Source organism: Eimeria maxima, genomic scaffold, assembly GCF_000499605.1.
Source record: "Eimeria maxima Weybridge genomic scaffold, Emw_scaff605, whole genome shotgun sequence".
NCBI classification, from domain to species: Eukaryota; Apicomplexa; class Conoidasida; order Eucoccidiorida; family Eimeriidae; genus Eimeria; species Eimeria maxima.
In genome coordinates, this window is record NW_013566637.1 from 1 (window position 1) to 21,083 (window position 21,083).

Genomic DNA, 21,083 nt, shown 5'->3' on the forward strand with positions numbered 1-21,083 from the left:
TCACAGTAGATAGAAGCAAGTCCATCGGAATGCAGACTGCCGCTTCCATCTTGATATAGGGTGTCTATCCAGAGCTAGTGATTATGCAGTCACACCGAGGAAACACGAAGCACGTAAGGGCGATTGATAAGCAATAGCCTGCTGGCCACACGTATGGCCTATATCGCAGCTGCATTCGAATAAAAATGATGAAAAAACGTGAGCAAATGCGTAGAGTGGATATTCACATGAACACCGCAGTTGCCCACAAAGAAACCAAAGAGCGCAGAACAGCAGCTCCCCACCATGCTTCTTGTGTTCTTTTTTTTGTGTGCATTTAGCTTCAGCACCTAACCACAAATATATCCACACCGCATAATGCAGTATATGCGCTACTGACTACTGAGAAACACAAGTACTCTTCGCCTCTGAAGGATATCCAGTCTCCGCAAATACACCCCAGAGACCATGTGGCGGGCTAACATCTAAGACACCAGCGTTGTCTCAGCTGGCGTCGAAGCAAACGCTTCGATAACTTCGTTCGTCCTGTGCCACTGCAACGCAAGCACTAGATGAGGAATCTGGCGAGAGACTGCAAATCATCTGTTTCACGAACCGACTTCCCGTTCTTTGAGAGCTTCATAAAGTCTCTTCTGCGGTTACGTAATTGCTCGGGTACTCTTTCACTCTCTGTCATATAGTACGTTAGCCGCACATACATTCCATGTGTAGTCCAAAGAGTCTTTCCAGCCTGTAACAACTGCTCAGTTGCGTCGTCGGCATCCTCCACACCTCCGTTTCTAGAAGAGGAGAAGACGAGACTGGTATCGAAAATCTTTCCAGAATAGAGGAGATTCAATGGAGAAACATTATGCAAGGTTGCTGTAACATCGAGTCCTTGAGCAGCCAGGAACGGGGCGAATTTTTCACGTGCACTTGCGAGACCACCCTTTAATATTGCATCCTGGCGTATGCTAGCCTCAAACAAATCAAGCAAGGCCTTGGGCACCTCTTCGGTAGGGTGCATAAGCCTCAATGCAACTGAGTCGAAAAGGCCAAGCACTTTGGAAAATGGACCCAGCCTTCTTGACAAATCTAAACCAACGGAATTGCCCAGGGCTACGACCAAAGAAGTGACTACGCCCCCTGCAGCTTCGGCTGGCACCAAATCTAGCTTTCCTTTAACAAAGTCACCAAAGGTCACTCCGTCCTCTTGCAGTTGGTTTACGAACTCCTCTAATGGCGGCAGTTGATACGAGCGTCCCAAGCCTAGTATTGGTACTGGAATTTTTGTTCTAGAGTGCAAGTCTTCAAGCTCCTCCAGCATTTTCAGCGATTCCTCTGCAGCGCCGCAAATTCCTGTTAGCAGCAACAAGTTCAGCTTGTATTCCCTGCATGTCTCCACATCCGAAGGGTCCGGTCGTTCCATTGCCGTCATCGCATCGATGTGCTTCTTGAACAATCCCAGAGGGTTAAGGTCTGGTCTTTTCTTTTTTCGAGTTGTGGGTGTGAAGTACCTTGCAAATGCTCCCCTTACAACTGGTTGTGAAAACTTCCAGTGTGTTAAAAATATCGACGCTGCTTCTCTGAAGGCCTGCTCGTAGGGCTTCAGGTCTTCATTAAATTCGGCGGTCTTACCCTGCACGTTCGGAATTTGGGCCAACTTGGTGGCTTTTTCTTTCGGTTCTACTTTTCTAGCAGACCTGGTCTTTCTTCTTTGGAGTTTCAACGCTTCAACAGAGTTGCTGGCTCCCTCGTGGGACTCCACATCTGGAGGTGGCGTGGAGGCTTTCTCTCGAAGTTTGAGATCTTCACCCAACTTCAGGGTCTCCCCATGGGGATTTAGGTCTTTAGTAGACGGGAGGGCTCCCTTGTCGGGTTCCACATCTTCAGCAGACTTGCTGGCTCCCTCGTGAGCGTCCTCCCGATCTGAAGGGAGTCCGGAGGATTGCTCTCGAAGTTTCAGATCTTCTTCCAACTTCATGTCCTCCTCGTGGGGATTAAGATCTTCAGTAGACTGGAGGGCTTTCTCACTGGGTTCCACATCTTCTGCAGATTTGGGAAGCTCTGACACTGACACTGGCTTTGCTTGAAAGTAAGCTTTATGATTTAGTGGATGAAGCGCTGTGAGAGAAAAAGCAACCAAGCACAGCAACAACACTAGTGACACCTGGGCGAAAATCGGTTGTCGCCATAATTTATTGAGCCATTTATTTCTCTGGTTTTTTCTTCTAGCTAAGTACGGGGCTTCTTCCAGCAACCTCAGTTCCTCGGCTGGATTTTCTACCCTTGCTGAGGATGTATGGGAGCCATTGGAAGCTTCCTTTGCCGCATTTACTAAGTTCTGTACCCGCATACTATCATACATCTTTTTCTCGTATACCGATCATTCGGGTTTACTTAGCATTGGCTCGATGGACCACGGTCTCACAGAATTCACAGAAACGCATTGCAGAGGACTCTGTCGCCTCACAAAGAATGTATAAATAGCCAAATTTTGCTTTTACTTGTATAAACACCGGAAATCCACCTGATCCGAAGGCAGGCAGGTGTAAAGTCCACTATTTTGGCGTGGCTAGACATCAGCACTGGCCTTGAGATGGGCGGGATCCGAGCCCAGAAGCACAATAGGAGGGTCCTCAAAAGTTCTCATGTATGAATTAACTCAAGTAGTTCGCTACCTCGTATATCCATTTATTTTCATTCAGTTATTCAAATAGCTTCTAACCCTGTGCGTTTGTCTCCACTCATTCCACTCATTCGCTTGCTATTCACCCGCTCGTGGTGTAGGAACGCGAGCGGGTTGCTCGTAGGCTGCTTTTGCGGAGTGCTCCGCTGTAGCGTTTTTTTCGGTGGTCCTAAAGTAGGCCAGTAATTATGTTTCAAATAAAACTAAAGTCTTATATGCCGAGAAGAAGATAAAAACTCCATCGTGCAGTAGAGCACGGCATTCGTCTAGCCATAGAGCTGCTCGACAGAATCGGCAGTCCAGCATGGTGTGTCCGAATTTGGTAAACAAGATTTACTTGGCCTCTTGCATGAGTCTTGCTAGAAGTCTGTGTTAGAACCGGCGCCGAAGGGATTTGCTTGCAATTGTATGCGAATGTCCCTGGTAGAAGGGGCCGCATTTGGGCTCGGCACCTAAATGCTCCTTGCATCTCCCGTTTCTATTTGTTTGAGCTGCCATTGTAGTGAACAGCTTGACTTCGCCCTTACTACGTATGTCACCTAAGTGTGCCTGACTAGATGCACACATTACATCTGCTATCTGTATTAGCTTCACGGCAAGCCCTAGGTCGTGTAGGCGGACGAGCACTCTTAACTCATTTGATCTCTTTTCTATCTAAACAGTTCCATTATAAGTGTATTTATACTTCTAATTGTACCCTCTCGTGAAATTAGATCTTTAAGGTGACCTCATGAGCCCTATTGTAGCGCGCTTGCACTGCAGCCATGGTGAGGCACGGTCCAATTGATTGGGCGATGATTCATCTCTCATAGCGATCTGGGTTGCATAGCCAGTTTTACCTCTCTCTAGACCAGTGGCCTTTCTTGGTGGAACAACCAACCTGCAGTTGACTTGCTGGCCTCGCGACTTTGTTCAAAGACGATTTAGTGCGAGCATCCTAATGCAGAAAAATCTGATAGATCTTGTGCATGGATCAAGATTTTTTAAGGCACAGGTAAACAAGTAGGAAAGTGGAACACTTGATGCAGGAGGGATATTAAAGGAACCGAGACGCGTGGCTCTTGGATATTCTTCTCAAGATTCTGTCCGTTTTTATCCTTCATCTGTCCAATTAATTAGTGACGTTGCATGCGCTTTTATTCATATAATTTGGTGTAGGTGTAAGGAAATGCTGCAACGAAATAAAGATTAATGCCGTGCCTCTGGCACAGTTTCAAATTGCATTACGCGGAGCAAACTGAACATCCTTACTGTAGAACAAAGAGGAAAGAAATATATGATAGTGCGGGGTGGAAGATTGTGGCGCCTTCTTGCTTCTCGCGGCAATTTTAGACACACTGTGCACGTTCTGATGTGGAATGCTTACTGGTCGAATACCCGCTTTTGCTCCTTTTGCCTCCTACTAGTCACGACGACAGAACGAAAGCTTTGGGTACAATTGGAACCGCTATAACCCGTCGGGAAACCAGCTCCCTCTACATTACTTTGCTCTGAAGGGTCGATTGAGATCCATCCGATACTAAGATGTAAACAATGAATGCGAAATGAGTGTCACCTGACCGCAGTATTAGTTGATCAGGTTTGAATTAGACTTGCTCGGGGTGCTTGAAGGCAGCGGCTGACAAAACTGCCAGAATATCGCAGAGGAACTCAATGGATTGGCAGGCATGGTTAAGCAAAATCCTGTGAGGCATTGCTTCTGCTGTGTACGTCCATGGAAGAGGGGATAACATCAGCATCTGGGAGCATGTCTCAGCTGTGTTCAGAGGCTTGGCGAGGATCTCTGCTACACCAATTAGGCAAGCAAAAAACGCCTGCTGGCCTTCAGGCTGGCCACTATGTAGACTCACCTTTAACACAAAGCGTGTGTTTACTCCACAGTGTGCCAGAACGTCCGAATGTGCATTTTTTCACTGGCCGAACGATTCACCATGAATTTGGACCGAAGGTGTATTACGTTATCAGCAAAAAGCATAGGAGCCAATGGAGATGGCAGTACCAGTTCGTCAGTGCTTGACGCACACCTTGCACAGGAGAGTATTGCTTCCTTCAAGTGCAAGTGGGAGAGTCTAATTTACGGACACTGCTTGAAGAACAAGACTTTGTTCAAGATCTTGTACAGTATACGTCCCACTGCGAACTAGAGGTAAATGAATTTTACGCCTGAGCAGCCTCAACTGTAAATGTGAAGCCGATAGAAAGAAAATGGGCGGAGCTGCAACTCTGGAGATGGGAATGGCAACTACAGGTAAAACAAATTAAGGCCTGGTAGTGGCCAATCTGTGAATGTTAGAAATTGTTGACTTCGGCAGAATTTACTAACAAAGGGAACAAAATTGTGGAAGTCTGACCTGAGCAAATGTCTACGTCAGGAGCTGGAATGCATCCATAGTAGTCACCTAGTCTTTGCATGGCGTAACGTATTCTCTCCTCGACCATAGTATCTGACATTCGTGTGCTGAAAGACAGCCTAAGTATTTTAGATAACAGTTCCCAACCCCCCTTCATAGAAGGCACCGCGGTACAGTTCACGAGATGATGCGTTGGCCTGGAATCAGTTGCAATAGACCTTGCTGCAACTCATTCTGTAGGGAGTCCCAGCATGCATGCGCGACAAACTTCCTTTCTTTGCGTGGGTTAGCATTATAGACAACTGTTCAAAACAAGCATGTGGAAAAGTACGTAGTACCAGGTCAGTTTTGGCCACTCCCTAACAGGGTTTAGATGCTTTAAACCGCGTTTCTCATGAAATCTATATATAGTGTGTTCAATAGCGTCCAGTTCTACGCCTTAATCCTGGTAAAAGCGCGCGCTAGACTCTCCCATCTGGGACATATAACTCATTCTTCCGTCCTTCTTGCTGGAAGGAGCATCGTGATATTTGTTGGCGAGCAGATATCAGTTAGTAATTATTAGTGCTATCTTAATGCCTATGAGGCATGTTTTACCTCAGCTTAGAATAATGGAGACTATCTGCATGTATGCATTGCTAATAAAATACACTTTTGCCCTTCCACACAGCTTTTTCTGTAAACTATCAGCATCGTTTAGGGTTGCAAAGGCCTTCGAGCAGCAAGGAGCGCAGGGAGGGACTCCCAGTAACGACAATTTAGCGATCTAGTAACTGCTTTTGCCATTTATTTCAAACCATTTTGACACATTTTAGCCCATCGTAAGGGCGGATTTATCATCAGGCCTTCTCAAGCGACTCGTTGTGTGGGGCCCCAAGGCCGGGGCCCCTTACCCACCCATAGTGCTGGTTTATCTATTTCCAATATTTCTTCTTCCCACTTGTTTTAATAAATAAATGCGTATACGCCCTTTAGGCCGGTTGCCACCTCAATGGATATGTCTATATGCAACGGACTGGCTGCAATCGATTGATCGATTGCAGTTCGTACGGGTTGAGAGACTGTACCTAGGGTGTATGCTATAGGGTTTGGATGGTTTCGTTTGCATATGGAGGAGTTCTGCGCCCTCGAGGAGTCCTGGTGGACGCCTTCGCCTCCAGGAGCTCCGTTGCCATGGGAGGAGCTGCAGCTATTGCTGAACTTTGTGTGCTCCACTGACGCAACACAAGCAACAACCTCATCGATCACCTCATCAGCAGCACCAGAAGCAGCCGCCTCCGCCGTGTCTGCAGGAGGGGAGCAGATATCTGAACCCCCAAACACAAAAGGCCCTCCAGAGCAAGTAACAAAATTGCTGAATTTGCTGATTGAAAATGCGTTGGCGGCGGCGACAGCAGCAGCGACAAACACTCCAGGGCCTCTAGAGTATACGAGCAATGGCGAATCGTTCGACGAGGAGTGGGTGCGGAGTCTGTGGATAGCCCACTTTAGGCAGTATCTAGAACGCACGTACCGCGCACTTGCATCGCGGTGTTTTGCTGCAGGAAGTGGCTTCGCTTGTGACTTGCACATCGTGCAGCAGCTTGAAGATCAGCAGGCTTTTGTTGCTTGCCTGGTACAGGCAGCAGAAAGCCTCACCAAACATCGGAAAACAGATAATGCAGCACCAGCAGCAGCACTGTCGTTGGCAGCAGCAGCGCCGGCACCAGCAACGGCCGCAACAACAGCAACAAGACAACAGAGAATGATATCACCTGAAGGAGAGAAGGAACGTAATGGAGGGGGGTTATTGACGCCTCATGCTGTTGCAGTCGCTTCGATGTACGCCAAGCTGTCCTGCTTGTGGCTTAATCAGCTAATGCAGCAGCAGCTCCTGCTGCTGCTGGAGCACCGGCAGCCCAGCGGAATGGAGGGGAAGCTGCAGCGTATCTTCAGGATGCTTCAACGGGTCCTTATTATTCTTTCTCCCTTCACTGCTGACACAAACAGCAACGGCAACAAAGGCACCGACATCGGTGACAGCAACACCAGCATCTGCAGCAGCAGCGACAGCAAAGGTGGTCACAAAAAAACAGCTACCTGTTCATCAGCACTGGTTTGTACGTGCTGGAGGGCGTCTCCTCAGAGGTCGACGCAAGAGCCTTCAGACGAGCAGCAGCAAGTCACTCCCGCCTCATCTGTGGCCCTGTGCTTTGCCCGCCGTTTCCTTAGGGGCCTTTCCTCCGCAATTTTGAGAGGTGTTCCAAAAGACTTTTCCACCCCTTGCGCTTCTGCTCTCCCTGCTGCTCCTGTCCCTACTCCGCAAAACAGAGTGGACCTCCTGAGACTGTTTTCTGCGTTCACGGCAACGGAAACCCCTCGCGACGCGCTATTGGACTCTATTAGACAGCAGGCGCACAAGCAGCACCAGATGCTTCTGCAGCTAGACGTCTGGCTACTGGAGGAACCGATGCGGCTTTGCGTCATCACTTTGTTGCACTCTCTTCCAGGCAGCTCCCCAGCAGCAGCAGCGGCAGCAGAAGGTCTTAGTTGGGGCATTTCTTCTCTTGGCCCCCATTTTTGGAGTCTTCCATGCTTGCAGCATCTGCTCTTTGGCTACCCTGTGCAGCATGTGCCAGCGCAGAAGCAGCAGCAGCAACCGCATCAACAGGGGCAGTACAAGATCTTCTCACGCTTGCTGGAGCTACTCCAGCAAGAAGAGGACGTATCGGCTATGACTCCTATGGCGTCCTTGTTTGTTCAACTGCTCCTAGACAGCTACTTCTGGACGGAAGGGCCCCATGAAGCGTCGGGGCAGCCTACTGAGTTGCCACACTGCTGTAGGGTGCTGTTGATTCGCCCTGTACTCATACTACTAACTGAACAGGGCAAGGAGTCACGAGAGGCTGCACTGCACTTGTTGCAGCTCGTGCAGCCCGCATCAACTGCAGCAGTTGTTGCAGCCGAAGCGGAGCCACTATGGAAAGCCTTTTTCCGCCTCAGACCACTCGCCAAGACAGCCCTTCTGCGCTCTCTGCTCCTGCTGCAGCACGAACCAGGGGTCAGGGGGAACAGCAATGTCTCGGACCAGAAGAAACAGGCTGGTGGAAAACAATCTGCTTGCTGCTGCGCACACACGTCACTGGAGGAGCAGGAGGAACTGCTTGAGCTGCAGCTGCGCTGCATTGCTGCCGTGACGGAGGCAAAGCAGGAGCTGGATGAAGACTGCAGGCTGCTGTTGCTGCAGCTGTGGCTACAACAGGCTCCCCAAGCCCCGCTGCTGCAGCTACTGAAGCAGCAGCAACAGCACACACTTGAATTTGTGGCAGGCGAAGCTCTGACCAGTTGGCCGCACCACCGACGGAGTGTGCAGGCTGCTGCTCGGTCGGTTTGGGCATTGTTACAACAACGCTGCTCCGACGGGGTTGCTGCAGCACCAGGTTCAACAACTAGCAGCAGCAACAATAGCGGCAGAACCAGCAATTCAGATCTACTGGTAACCCTTTGCAAGCGCGTATTCTGTCTACCCACAGCTTGCAGGAAGACTTTGTATCAGGCGCTCTCTTCTCTGGTACACGCGTTGGGAGCTGCTCGCGTGCTGCAGGTGCAGCCCTACCTGCTAGAACATCTACTGTCGCAGTTGTACAACAGGTCGCTGCGTTCGGCTGCCATGCTAGCCCTGCGCGCCCTGTGTGAAGATCTCAGCAAAGAAGACCGACAACGGCAACAGCAGCAGAAGCAAAAGCAAAAAGGAAACGATAGCAGCCATTGCACCCAACACGGACGCATGGAGCAGCGTTCGTATGCCCCGTCCCCAAGCCTTCGGAAGTTCTTGATGAAGCCGCTACAAAACGCATTGACTGCAAGCAGGAGAGACAGCTGCTGCAATCAAATAGGCCTGCAACAGAGGCAACAGCAAGAGGAACAGCAGCAGCAAGGACCTCGAGATTACCCGTTTTTGCTGCCCGTTTACCTGCCAGGAGCAGCAGATGCATCTCCTGGGGAGGCCCTTGACGAGACGATGCTGCCGCTGCTGCTGCGGCTGGACCCTTCTGCAGCGGCTCCGCTGCTGCTGTGTCTCCGTGAGCGGCTCCCTCTGGAGGTGGTCGAAGCCGTTGCAGAAAAGAGTATATCGGATGCAACAGCAGGAGCAGAGGCACATATGTCAGCGCCAGTGGCGGGAACGACGACAGCAACAGCAACAACAACAGCTGCAACACAAGCAGCAGCAGGGACGCACTTAAATGGCGTTGCGTTGGCCTGCAATCAGGCTTCCTTCGATGGCCTTGGGAGGCCTTGGAGCCCTAGTGAGGCGGCTTTGCTGGCGGCAGCGAGGGCTGTGGGACTTGCTACATGGGAAAACGCACGATGGCTTCAGAACACTAGCTCTTCCTGCTGCAGGAAACCCAGGAACACCGTTTGCAGCGACAGCAACAGTTCCTGCTGCAGCTTCCGCGGCTGCAGGATTTGTGGGTGTAAAGATTACTGCAGCGCTACAGACGCCCTGGTAGTCCGCGGCTGCAGCAGCACAGCTGCGCCCGTTTGCTATCGGGTCTCTGCTGAGCGGCTGCGCCAAGGGCTAATCAGCGGACACCGACGACAGCGCATGCGGTTGCTAGAAGCACTAACTCTACATGCGCAGTCGACAGCAGCACCCACGTGCCAGGAGCTGCAGCTGCTGCTGTTTGTTGCAGGGCAGCAGCTCAGACTGGGATCGGCATCAGAACGATCCCAGTTTGTTGCTGCTTTTGACAGGGTGCTCCTCAGGGCCCGCAACGCTTTTAGGCTCAGACTGGTAGCAATTGCAGATGCCACTATTGAGGCTCTTGCGCGCAGCGGCTGCTGCTGCTGCAGACCCCAGCAGCAGCAGGAGTCAGACACCCTCCCTTCGAGATGCTTTCCGCTCCAAAAGCAAGACCAACAACAGCAGCAAGAGCACGGGCTTGCGTGTGGCGGTGCTTTTGGGTGCTTTCTGCTGTTCCTACAGCGGCTGCATCGCCGCTGTCTTCTCTCCTGCTATCCGGGGGCGCCCCCCGATCGAGTGTTGGTTTGCTTGTCGTTGCTGCGATCTCTTCATTTTCTGTGGGGCAGGGGAGTGTTCCCGGAGCAACATAGAAAAAGGTCAACGGCTCTACAAGCAGCTGCTGCTCTGAGCAACAATCCCTCCAGTACTAACAGCAACAGCCCCAACACCAACACAGGATGCAACCAACAGTGGGCCCTCGAGGCAGTACCCACAGCAGTGGGCTGTGGTATTGGGGCCGCTTTGGGCTGGGAATCTACAACAGTGCGACAACAGCTGTTGGCAATGTTGCCGGTAGTTAACGGCCCAGCGCCGCGCGGCCTTTTGCTGGATTTGCTGCAGCTGCTGCCACCGGACGGTTATTCTCTTGCTGCCGTCATTCCACAGGCGCAGCAGACACACCAACAGCAGAAGCACATCCAGACATGCCGGCAGCAGCGAAAGGCGCAGCGGCAACAACAAAATGTGCAGATGCATTTGCGGGCACCGCATGGGATGGAGCCACGGAAACAGGAGCAGGCCGAGGATCCGCACCAGAAGCTGCAACACTTTCTTGTATTGAACCTGATGGAGGACACTCGCAGGCGTGTTTACGGTGCTGTTGAGATGGCTGTTTCTCTTAGGCAAGATTATTGTGCTGCGGGGACCCTGTACTTGCAGTTAATGCTCCAGCAGGTATTCATGGGCCCGGCGGAGGCAGCCGCTGCTACCGCTGCAATTTCCAATGGCTGCCAGCTCTCTGCGGCTTCTGCTGCTTTTCCTCCTGGCGGTCCCCCCTGTGAACTGCCTGCCTCTGTTCTACAGCGGCAAACAGTCTTCTGTGTTGCGCTTGAGGAGTCGCTTAGACGGATACTGCCGCCGGCCCTTCAGGCCACTGCAGCTGAAGTAGTGCCCCCGTTGCTGCCCAGAAGCTGCAGCACCGGCAGCAGCAACGGCAGGTCAAATACCAGCATCAACAAAAGCTGCATGAGTTATGTTTGTGGCGGGCTATTACGGGTATTGTGTATTCTGACAACAGCTGTAGAAGTTCGTGTTGCTGCAGTGCTGAAGAGCCCCTTGGCTCTGGCTGAGCCGCAGATGGGCCTGCACGGGATCCTTGGGGTTCTGGAGGTTTGTCTCGCCACAATTAAGCCAAGTTTGTTGCAGGTCACATGCAGCAACAGCAGCAGGCCAAGCAACTGCGGCTGCAAAGAGGCAATGACTGCGTGGAGGGACTGGCAACAACGTGTGCTGCTGCTGTTGTTGAGTATTTGTCGTTGCCTCACTTCAGTTGTCGCTGCTGGAGACGAAGAAGACACACCCCAGCTGGCCTTGCCAAACGCAGACACAGAATCACCAACAGCAGCATCGGCAACGGACGCAGTAGCCACAACAACATCAGACGTGAACGAACCTAAACGGCTGCTGGAGGAGACAGTCAACGACCAGGTGCCGCTTGCCGCCAATTTGGCCAACAGCAGCACAGGCCAGCCACAGAGCCAGCAGACACAGCAGCAACTGCAGCCAGAGCACCACAGACAGAAACAGCTTCAGGTGGATTGTCGGGGCCACTTGGTGGTATGCCAATACAACGGCGAAGATACAGAAACGCAGCAGCAGCTTCTGGCCTTTTGTTCTTGGAGGGCAGTCAAGGGGGCTACAGAGTGCCTTATGGCCTTCTGCAAGCTCGCTCGATTTGAGCAATCCCCAGGAGTAGCAACAGCGAAGGAAGCTGCAACAGCGGCAATAAACGCAGGAGCAACAGCAGCAGTAAAACTAGGACACAGCGGGTTTGAAGACGGTTTTCGCGAGGGGCACGGTACGGAGGATGTGGAGGTGGTGGCGTTGGAAGAACAAAAGCAACAACAGCAGCAGCAACCGTTTCTGCTTCTCAGCGTTGATGAGGTGGCAGCGCTAGGATCAGACCTTGTTGAGTTTCTCTTGGCCTGTAGACATATGGGTAAATTGCATACTAGAAATTCGAACGTTTGCTGCAGAGGCGCTGCGTTGTATAGACATCGGTTGCAGCCAGGAAGCCAGCAATACAGCAGCAGGAGCGAAATATGAAACATATTTCCTTTTGGTTATGCTTGGATGAGCTTAGTGTTTAGCAATCGTCGAACAGTCACTATGGTCCAGTGAACCCATAGCCCTCTTTGCCTGTGCATTTGCTGCGGCTGCCTCGCCCGTGTGCAACAGGGGCCCTCGAGTTTCTGCACGACGCCCTCGCCGCTCTGTGCATTAAAATTAACGCTTCGAAGGTTCCTTCGCTGCAGAGGCTCATCCGCCAATGGGCAGACGAAGTCCTGTTGCTGCTGTTGCCACATGCCCGAGCAACCGGAATGGAACCGCACCAACAGCAGCACCCAGCAACAATTCTCCTACGTGCCTTTCGGATGCCGCTAAATGTCCGCCGAGGAACTATAGGCCCCCCGCCCCCAGTGCGCAAAAGCAAAAGTCTGGGGTTTGTGTTTAGGGCCTTGCTAGGGGGTAAGTTATTTATCCTTAAGCAGCGCACCAGTCTCCGCGGTCCCATTTGGATCGCCTAACCTAAAGATATTGTGCACAGCTATATTTACGTGTTGCCTGGGCTGCTGATGCTGTTACTGCCTGTGCTGCGGCTGTTGCTTGTGTGTTGTCATAGTCAGGGATGGTGCAAAGGGGGAGCATTTGGACTTTGGCCTTCTGCTGCACGTTGTCTCTTGTCTCTTGCCGTTGGCTGCCGGCCGCTTGCGGCCTTTCTTTGCAGCTGCCCCAGACGGTACGTGGCAGATAAACCCCTGATCCCTCATTACTAAAGCCTACGACTGTTTTGTCGGACTTCACAAATAGGTTAGCGAGAGATACCCATACAGCTCATCATACATAATTATGGTGGGCCACATAACAGATCTTGAACTTCTGTATAGGTTGTTGCGTGCAAGTGCAATGCTGACGATAGAGGGCAGACAGGGAACAGCCGTATAGATGCCGATGCTTACATGGCAGCGATTTGAACAGAACCGTGTCGACAGCTGCATGCAACTAGCCACGTGAATATGGGCTGTTATAAGGAAGATGTTAGGAATAATCGCAATTGTGGGACTGGTAATTTTAGCCGAGACGAGCCACAAATACGAGGACCAGCAGCAATGCCCACACCAATAACCACTGTTACAATCAAAACAATGCACCACTCTAATGTGATGCTCTCTGTATCAAGTGAAACCTTCCAAAACAATCTTCTCGCTTTTGTGGCTACGGAACTTGAGAAATAGCAGCTGTACCTGCCGCTGCATTACTTGCTGACCCGACAAAGGCAACGACAGCCGCAAAACCAAGAGGAGACACAGCAGCTTCTCTGTGCAAATGACCTGTCCCTAATTCTAGCTTAGTCGTTATGTGCCTCCCCATATCGGGCCCAGTCTCTCTGTCCTTCTCAACATCTTCCCCTATTCTTTTCTCCCTCCAGTTTTGTTTGCCTGTGACTCTGGCGCAGCTCTCGGCGCGCAGGTCCACGCCCTCAACTTGCTGCGGTCTTTTGTTACCTCTTCTCCCGAAGTCGCAGCGTGCGATGTGCTGTCGGCAGCAGCAGCAGCAGATGGTGCAGTTCGGTACTCTTGGAGGTGCAACATCGGCGACTACAGCAGCATCGACGATAGCAGCACCGGCGACAACAGCAACAATAACAGCAGCACCACGAGGTGTCCGCAACCCACGGGGGCGACAGGAATACTTTTCGAAGGCCGTACTGCTCAAAGTGTGAGCCCGTCGATCTGCCTTACAGCAGGGGCCCGAGATGTCGAAATCTTCAAGGTGTCTGCACACCCCGGGTCTAGCTCCCCAATGACGCTCTCGGCTGCCGCGCTCGCTATCTCAATTCAAACAATCTCCTCAACAGATTTTCCTGTGCGCAGCGCAGCAAGTTCTCTTCAGGTTGCCACAACCAAACGCCTGGCGGGCACTGACGACGAAGTAAGGACAATACTTAGGGCCAATGTCGCACCTCCAAGCTCTTTCCCTAGAACATATTGCCAGTAGCATGTGGGGCGTTTGCTGCTCTCCAAAGTACCTAAGCCAAAGGCTCTTGCGAGGAGCTACAAAACAAACCACCTAAAGTGTGTAACGACCCCTGTTTATCTGTCCACTGATGCTGTCTGCTGCTGTTGCCCTTGTGCTCATTTGCAGACACAGCGCGCGTCAGTTAACGCCTTTGAGTTTTGCAGCGGAGCTGCTCTTCGAAGCAGCTCGGGTGCTGGGTGCGGGTTACTGTCCATCGGCTTCTCGTGTTTTGCTGCTCCTTTGCTACGTCCCCACTTGGCACGGGCCCTCATCCCACTGGTCAGTACAGTCACACATCATACGATGCGCGAGAATGACGGCGACCAACCGAAGCTCAGCTACTCCCACCACCATGGCCGGGAACAGCAGCCCCAGCAGCAGGAACTTTACAGGCGGTTGGTAGTTCCACACAGTGCTGCTTTGCTCGTCCGTGGCTTGGCAGATTACGGGCCTCCCGATGTTGCTTCGTTGATCAACAATTTGCCTGTGGGATTTCCGCCTTCAACGGAGAGAGCTCAACTGGAGCAGCAACAGCAACACCAGCAGGATGCAGCAGTCGCTGTGTTGCTACTACTGACCCGCACAGACTTTAGCTCCATCGCTGCTTCAGACCTCCCTGCCCTTGAGACTCTTCTGGAAAACAGCCCTCCAAACACAATATTGGCTCAGCTTGACGAGGTTGCTGCAGCGGGGACTGGCGGGGGCAGCTTTATTTGCAAAGGCGGCGGCTGTACCGGCAAGGGCTCAAAGGATGCGCGTGTTCTGGAAGGGTGTGCTGCTGCTCCGGCTACTATTGGGCAGCATCTAGTTGCACGCACCCTTGTAGGGGCGAATCGGGAAGCAACTAAAGACGGAGAGGCCACAGCTTGGCTGTTGCTGATGTTGCGTGCTTTGTGCTGCTGTTTGGCAGCAGTGTCCTTTGCTTCCCGTGCCCTTGCAGCGCGCGCATTGGCTTCCTACGTGCTGCAACGCACCCGCATGTGGGGGGCTGGCAGTCTTTTAGAGGCCCTCACTGTTGCAGTAGCTGTTGCTGTTACTCCATGCGAGTCAGCTTCCTTCCCTGGCTCACATGCTGTGGAGGCGGGAAGGCCCGAGTACTCTTCTCCTGCTCCAAGAGGTACTGATAATCCTGATGCACCAGCTGCAGCTGCGGGTCGAAAGCAGCGTCGGGTGGACGCAAACGGACGGAGCGGTTTGCTGCTGTTGGCTTTGGAGCTGCTGAGCCGCCCCGAGACTGCAGGTTTAGTGGAGGAAGGGTTGGCAGCTGAGAAGGGGGCCGAGCTGACTCAGAAGCTTCAGGAAATGAGTTGGCAGCTGCAGCAAGCAGCAGCAGGGGGACCGTGCCAACGTAACGCCGTGGAAAGGGTGCTGGTGCTCCAGGTGCTACGGGCCGTCGCCCTTGTGGTCCCCGAGAGATACGAAGTGGAGCTTTGGGGCCGGGTTGCTGCCGCCAGTACAGCAGCGCTTGGGCTTCCGTCCATCCAGAGTGAAGTCGATGCAGGGAGATTAGCAACGATGGCAACAGCAGCACCTGAGTCAAGAGGACCCAATTTCACCTTTCACGTGGGTCTTCCGGCCCTCCAAGCGGTCTCGCTACGTCTTCTTGTGGAGAGGCACCTACGATCCCGACAGCCTGCTGCAGGACGAGCGGCAGTTACTCATTTGCGGGCTCTGAGAGACGTGGCTGGAATACTCTCGGAGGCGATTGCCCTGTCAGTGCATGTGCAAGCCTTGGAGTCAGCGCTGTTAGCAGTGGCTGACCTGACGCGAGCTCAGTGTAACTTTAAGTATGAGAGTCTAGAGTTTGCACAGGGGCTTAATGAGAACTTTACGTGTAGATATGCGAGTTCAGATTATTCCCATGAGAATTTGGAACAGAATGCGGCCATTGACGCATTGCCTCCAGTAGAGGAGACAGCTGCTGGCCTCACGACTCTATGGAAGCTGTGTTGGAGCCTGTTGGCCGACCACCACGGGATTGGGGCCAGGGTCGGGATCACATCCACGAAGGCAGTGTCGGTAGTAGAAGACCCTGCAGGCTTGCTGTGGGGCCTACCCTACGGCGCTGCTCCTTTGCGGGTGGCCGCCTGCGAGGCACTGGCTGCCATTGCCAGTTTTGCTGCAGCGCATCCTCGGCTCTGCCAGAATTCCTGCGTTTTGCACCCGCAGGAAGCAGCAGCAGCTGCTGCTGCTGCAGCTGCGCCGGCTGCGGCGGCTGCCGTTACAAGCAATGGAGCTGCGAACGCCTGGACGAGGCTGGGAGCTGCATTGCTTAGATGCTTAGCTACTGCAGTCGCCAGCAGCAGCAGCAGTAGTAAGGGGACGAGGTGCAGCAGCAGCAGCAACAACAACAACAACAACGAGATGCGCAGCACTTTTATTTGTTTCGAAACACCGCAGAACCAGTGGGCGTCCCTGTGGGCTTCCGCAATGCTGCGGTGCGCTCAGCCAACGCAAGAAGTCGCCGTTAGGCTGAGGACAGCAGAGGTTAGCAGTGAGAAAATCCAAACCTCCAAACAAGGTTCCAATAGTTTACCTGCTCCTGTGTGTCCGTTTTGTTCCCATGTCTCCACTGAGTTGTTTTCATCCGTATTTTGTCTGCATGAACTTCTATTCTCGTCTTTACTTGTTGATATTATTATTGGTGTCCTAGTTGATCCCTCCATTCACACCTGTGTGGGTGTAGGTGCGGGCTTGGGTGGGTGGGTGGACGTATGTGGTTCTGTGCCCTACACTTTCATTTTGTTTTTGTTGCTTTGTAGTCTATGCTTTTAACTTTATTTTCTTCCGGTATTTTCCCTTCTGTCCTTGCACCGTTGGGTCTGTGGGATGGATGACCTGCGTTGTATACCACTCCACGGTATGGTATTACTCCTCGCGCTTACGTTCATTGCTCTCTTTGTTGCATATGCGGATCCCTGTTTGTGTATTTATCTACTTGACCGTGCTTGCCGCGTTGACCTTCTGTTAATTTTTCTTTTGGAGGAAGAAATATGACTGCGTTTTCGTCTGAACAGAGCGCCCGCCAATGTATTGCACTATTGAGTCTTTGCCTCAGGCCTTAAGCATCTCCGGGTTGCCTCTACCGTGCCCGGAAGGGCTCGGCTCCGGCTCCGGCTGCGGCTGCTCCTGGGCGAAGCTGCGAGCCTGGAGGGCGCTGCTACTGCTGTTGCAGGTTTGTCTCTAGGAGCATCAGAAGCAGGAGCAACTTCAAGAGAAGCACCGCTGCATGCATACTATGAGGCAGTCTGGCCTACACACGTGCCATTGTAGAGACATCGGTAGAAGCAGCAGCCAAAGCGACAGAGGTATCTGTATTAATCTTTCTTGGCACCTAGCTTGGTGCGATGCAGCAAAGGAAGCAGCGGCGGTCTCCACTGGGGCTCCCTATGTTTGTCTGCTGTGGTTCTGGCACAGGATGAAGACGTCACCGTACGCGATGAAGCAACCGCAGCAGCATCTGCTGCTGCTGCTGGGCTGCTGTACCGCCTCCCGTCGGCAGCAGAAAGACCCCCAGCAGCAGGCCAGCCAGCAGCTGCAGAAGCTTATGGGGAAGGCAACGACCATAACGAAGAGCTTCGGGTGCTGCTGACTGCAGCAGCAACTCCGATCCTCAGCGACGAGCCTCACGGGCTCGAGGCAGGCTCTCTCTTTCAGCTGCTGCTGCAGATCCTGTCCAGAGTAAGGGGGTCATCTGCTTATTCACAGGATGCTGTTGGCCCCTTTTCTCTGATGCTTGCGTATGTTTGCTGCTGCTCGGTGTATACAAGCTGCCTGTCTAAGCAAAAGGCCTTTGCACGATCTGCTATGGAGCTGTGGAACTATTTTCCTCAATTTTTGTTGTTTCTGCTGCTGCACCGCCTGATACGGGTTTTGATGTTGTTGTTCCATCAGCAGCAGGTACTTGTAGCGTGCAGACGTCAGTGCGCCTTTCGGATATCTCTTGTATGCAGATTTTCCCTGAGAGAGAAGTTTGCCGGCTGCTGTGGAGACAGCTGCGTCGTGGAGGCAGCATCAATCGCAGCAGCAGAAGGAGCAGCCATAACGATGCCTTGATGGAGTTCAGAGAAAAAGCGGGACCCCGTCCGGAGCAGCAGCAACAAGAAAAAATGGTTCCTGCTGCGACCGAAAGAGTTTTTGAAGAAGTGCCAATGAACATGTACGGAGACCCATTGCTCTCGATGCAAGTAGCAGCCCGTCTTCTGGTGATGGTGATGCTGCAGCAGCAACAGCAAGAGCAACGAAGACAGCTTCAGGGGACCTCGCAGATAGGAAGCTTGGCAACGGTAGAGCCCGATACGACAGCGCAGATGAAGACAAGCGGAGGGACTGAGACAAAGAGGGATCGAGCACAGGAGACAAATATAGGGGGAGCATTGGCTGCAGTGCGGCGTGCTGTGGTGAGGACAAGTGTCGCCGCAATTCATAGCAAAGGAGCCGCTGTAGCTGCGCTGCAAGACTTGAGTGGAGGAGCACAAACGAGGTGCTGGCGCTCCGGCAGCAACAGCAACAGCAACAGCTCCTGGAACGCGCTGTTAGCACCAGCAACATCAACACTAACGGCAGCAACAACAGCACCAGCGGCAGCAGCTGTGTTAGCAACTCAAGAATCGCCGGTAACGGCATCTGCGGCAGCGCCTCCCACAGCAAAAACAGCAGCAGCAACAACGGTACCAACTCCAATGCCAGAAGCAACACTCAAGAGCTCGCGCACGAGTGCTAAGACTGTCTGGTTGAGGCGAGCGATCAAGGCGGCGGCAGCAGACATGCAAGCACTGCAAGAGATGCTGAGTAGCGCCGAGCAGGGTGCTGTTACAGAGGTATGTATTGAGGCCTTTGATCTAAATGCGGGGTACTTCGCATGCTTCCTGCTGCTGTTGCTGCAGGACGTGCTGCAACAGCAGAAGCGGCCGCAATAGCATCTACACAAGCAGCATAAACACCGACGGCGGAGCGTGTGTGTTGTTTGCGTGTCGCTTAGGCACAGCCCGGGTACCGCGTTGCTACAGCTGGGAGCACGGCTGATACTCATTGGCTGCTACACCCAACCCAGCAGCAGCTGTATCTACAGGCTCAGCAGGTGCTTCTGAGCGCCTGGGTGTCCGTGGTGTTATGGCTGGACTATGGGTTTTCATTAGATGATACAAATGTAAGGCGCCTGAGTACAGCAACGGAGACGCTCGTTATGCAGTTTGCTGCTGCTACCGCAGCTGGTCAACACCCGCACCCTCTTGTGGTGGCTGCTACTCAAGGCCTGCACGACATCCTCTACTGCGCGGCAGCAGCAACAGCAGCGAATGCAGCAGCACCGGACGCAGCAGCAGCACATGGAGCAGTAACTGACACAGTGAAGAACTGCGGCGACGTAGACAAGGAGATATCTGCTGTTGCTCCAGCGCAGTCGAGGGAGGAAGTGAATGCTTTTATAGAAATAGCGCACAACAAAGGAGACACAGCTTTAGCGGCAAGGAGCGCACAGGCTGCCGGGTTGTTGGCAGGTTGCTGTCTCTCTTTGCTTCCGGATTCTTTCATGCTCAGTTGCTAGTATACCTCCTGGTATGTTTTATTCGCTGCTAGTGTTGTATTCTATGCTTGCTTTCTGCGTCGAAGCTCCTATTCTGGGGCGGCCGCGACCCCTTTCGCCACTTGCCTCCCACGTTTGTTTTCCACAATTCGGTTTTTGCTTACTTGGCGTATTTGAACCGGTGCGTTCGCCGGGGAACTCCTTAGCGCCTTTTGCAGGTTAAGTATGAGGTGTGCGCCTCTTCCAGTCGTTCGTCTCTGTGGGGCATTGTGCCCATTTGAACTAACGGCGTGCAAGAATGCCATCTACAGCAGAGTTGTAAAGCTTCTTTGTCGTGCATCTATACACGGCAACGTATTCGTTGCTGGGAGCCACTTGTGCAAGGGTGCATTTGATGCGCATTTTGCTTCCAGGCTTCTCAACAAAAATATACTCGCCGTTGAATGGAAGCAAATGGTGAGAAAAAGCGTCTTGTCTCGCGTTCTTGTACAGTTTCATCCGCAGATTTATGCGGTTGTTTGTTCAGACAAGAAGATTGCCTACATTTGTACTTTCACATACATTTGAGTGCAGCATAGGTTTACGAACTCCTTTTTCATTCTCTTTGAGATCCAGTCTGCATGAAAGTGTAAATAATATGTACCTTGGAATGCACATATATTACAGAATACGTTAAATACGTAGGGATAGACGCCTATCTACTGTGCTTGGAATACTAGATGTATATTCTAGAGCCATCCTGCTATACCTGCTGTTCGCTGCACGTTACTTTGATGTAATGATGTGGAGATGCAAGCCGTCCACATATAGGTGTCTATCCCTACGTATTTAACGTATTCTGCAATATATGTACATTTTTTCACCACTCATGAACGAAATGAACAGCAAGTGGACTGCGATGTTACATGGTAAAGATGCATAACTGCATCACTATATTTAGGGATCATTTGGGTCGTCAGTCCATTCAAACTTGATGTTAATTATGGGTGGATGCTCAGAGGTTTGTAAGTACATTTTCTTCTGCATATGGCATTTCGGTTGTTTCTTTTTTACACCGCTGAAGCGATGAGTGGGATTCATCATAAGTAATTCGTGTAATGAATACGTTCGCAGCTTGTCTGTTAAACCATCTATGGAGAAACCCACATACGTATACTTGTCCTTGCACTTTCAGGGGTGATCAACCACACTCGTACACTCGTCCGTGGATGCACTTCCAGCTCGCAGTGTTGCGAACCTCTCCAAGGACTGAATACATTTGCCAGAGTGTGCATCATCGCTGCTATGCCTTATGCTAGGATTGCCGTGAGGTGTTACTGGTTTAAAACGCCTACGCAAGCAGCTCTAATAGAAGAGGTGGCAGGAAGGCGTTCTGCTACTCTGTAGGATTCACCTCTACATTGCAGCAGCTCCTGCTGCAATTCCTGTCAGAGGGGAACTCCGTATGAACGCAGAACGAAGCGCAGAATATATATGGTCTAACAAAATTGTTCAACACTTGACTTTGCATCTAAAGGC

The 21,083-nt window shown here is 52.1% G+C and overlaps 2 protein-coding genes across 2 annotated transcripts; one reads left to right on the forward strand and one right to left on the reverse strand.

Annotated features, from left to right (window-relative positions):
- Positions 1 to 547: 547 nt before the first annotated feature.
- On the reverse strand, positions 548 to 2,369 carry EMWEY_00038830 (hypothetical protein; the record flags this gene model as incomplete). Its single annotated transcript, XM_013482405.1, has 2 exons — positions 548 to 2,103; positions 2,363 to 2,369. 2 exons carry the CDS (start codon positions 2,367 to 2,369, stop codon positions 548 to 550), a joined length of 1,563 nt encoding a protein of 520 aa, XP_013337859.1.
- A 3,758-nt stretch (positions 2,370 to 6,127) lies between these two features.
- On the forward strand, positions 6,128 to 19,586 carry EMWEY_00038840 (hypothetical protein, conserved; the record flags this gene model as incomplete). Its single annotated transcript, XM_013482406.1, has 9 exons — positions 6,128 to 11,960; positions 12,200 to 12,464; positions 12,649 to 12,761; positions 13,479 to 13,954; positions 14,168 to 16,535; positions 17,059 to 17,216; positions 17,459 to 17,722; positions 17,995 to 18,861; positions 19,023 to 19,586. 9 exons carry the CDS (start codon positions 6,128 to 6,130, stop codon positions 19,584 to 19,586), a joined length of 10,908 nt encoding a protein of 3,635 aa, XP_013337860.1.
- Positions 19,587 to 21,083: the final 1,497 nt, after the last annotated feature.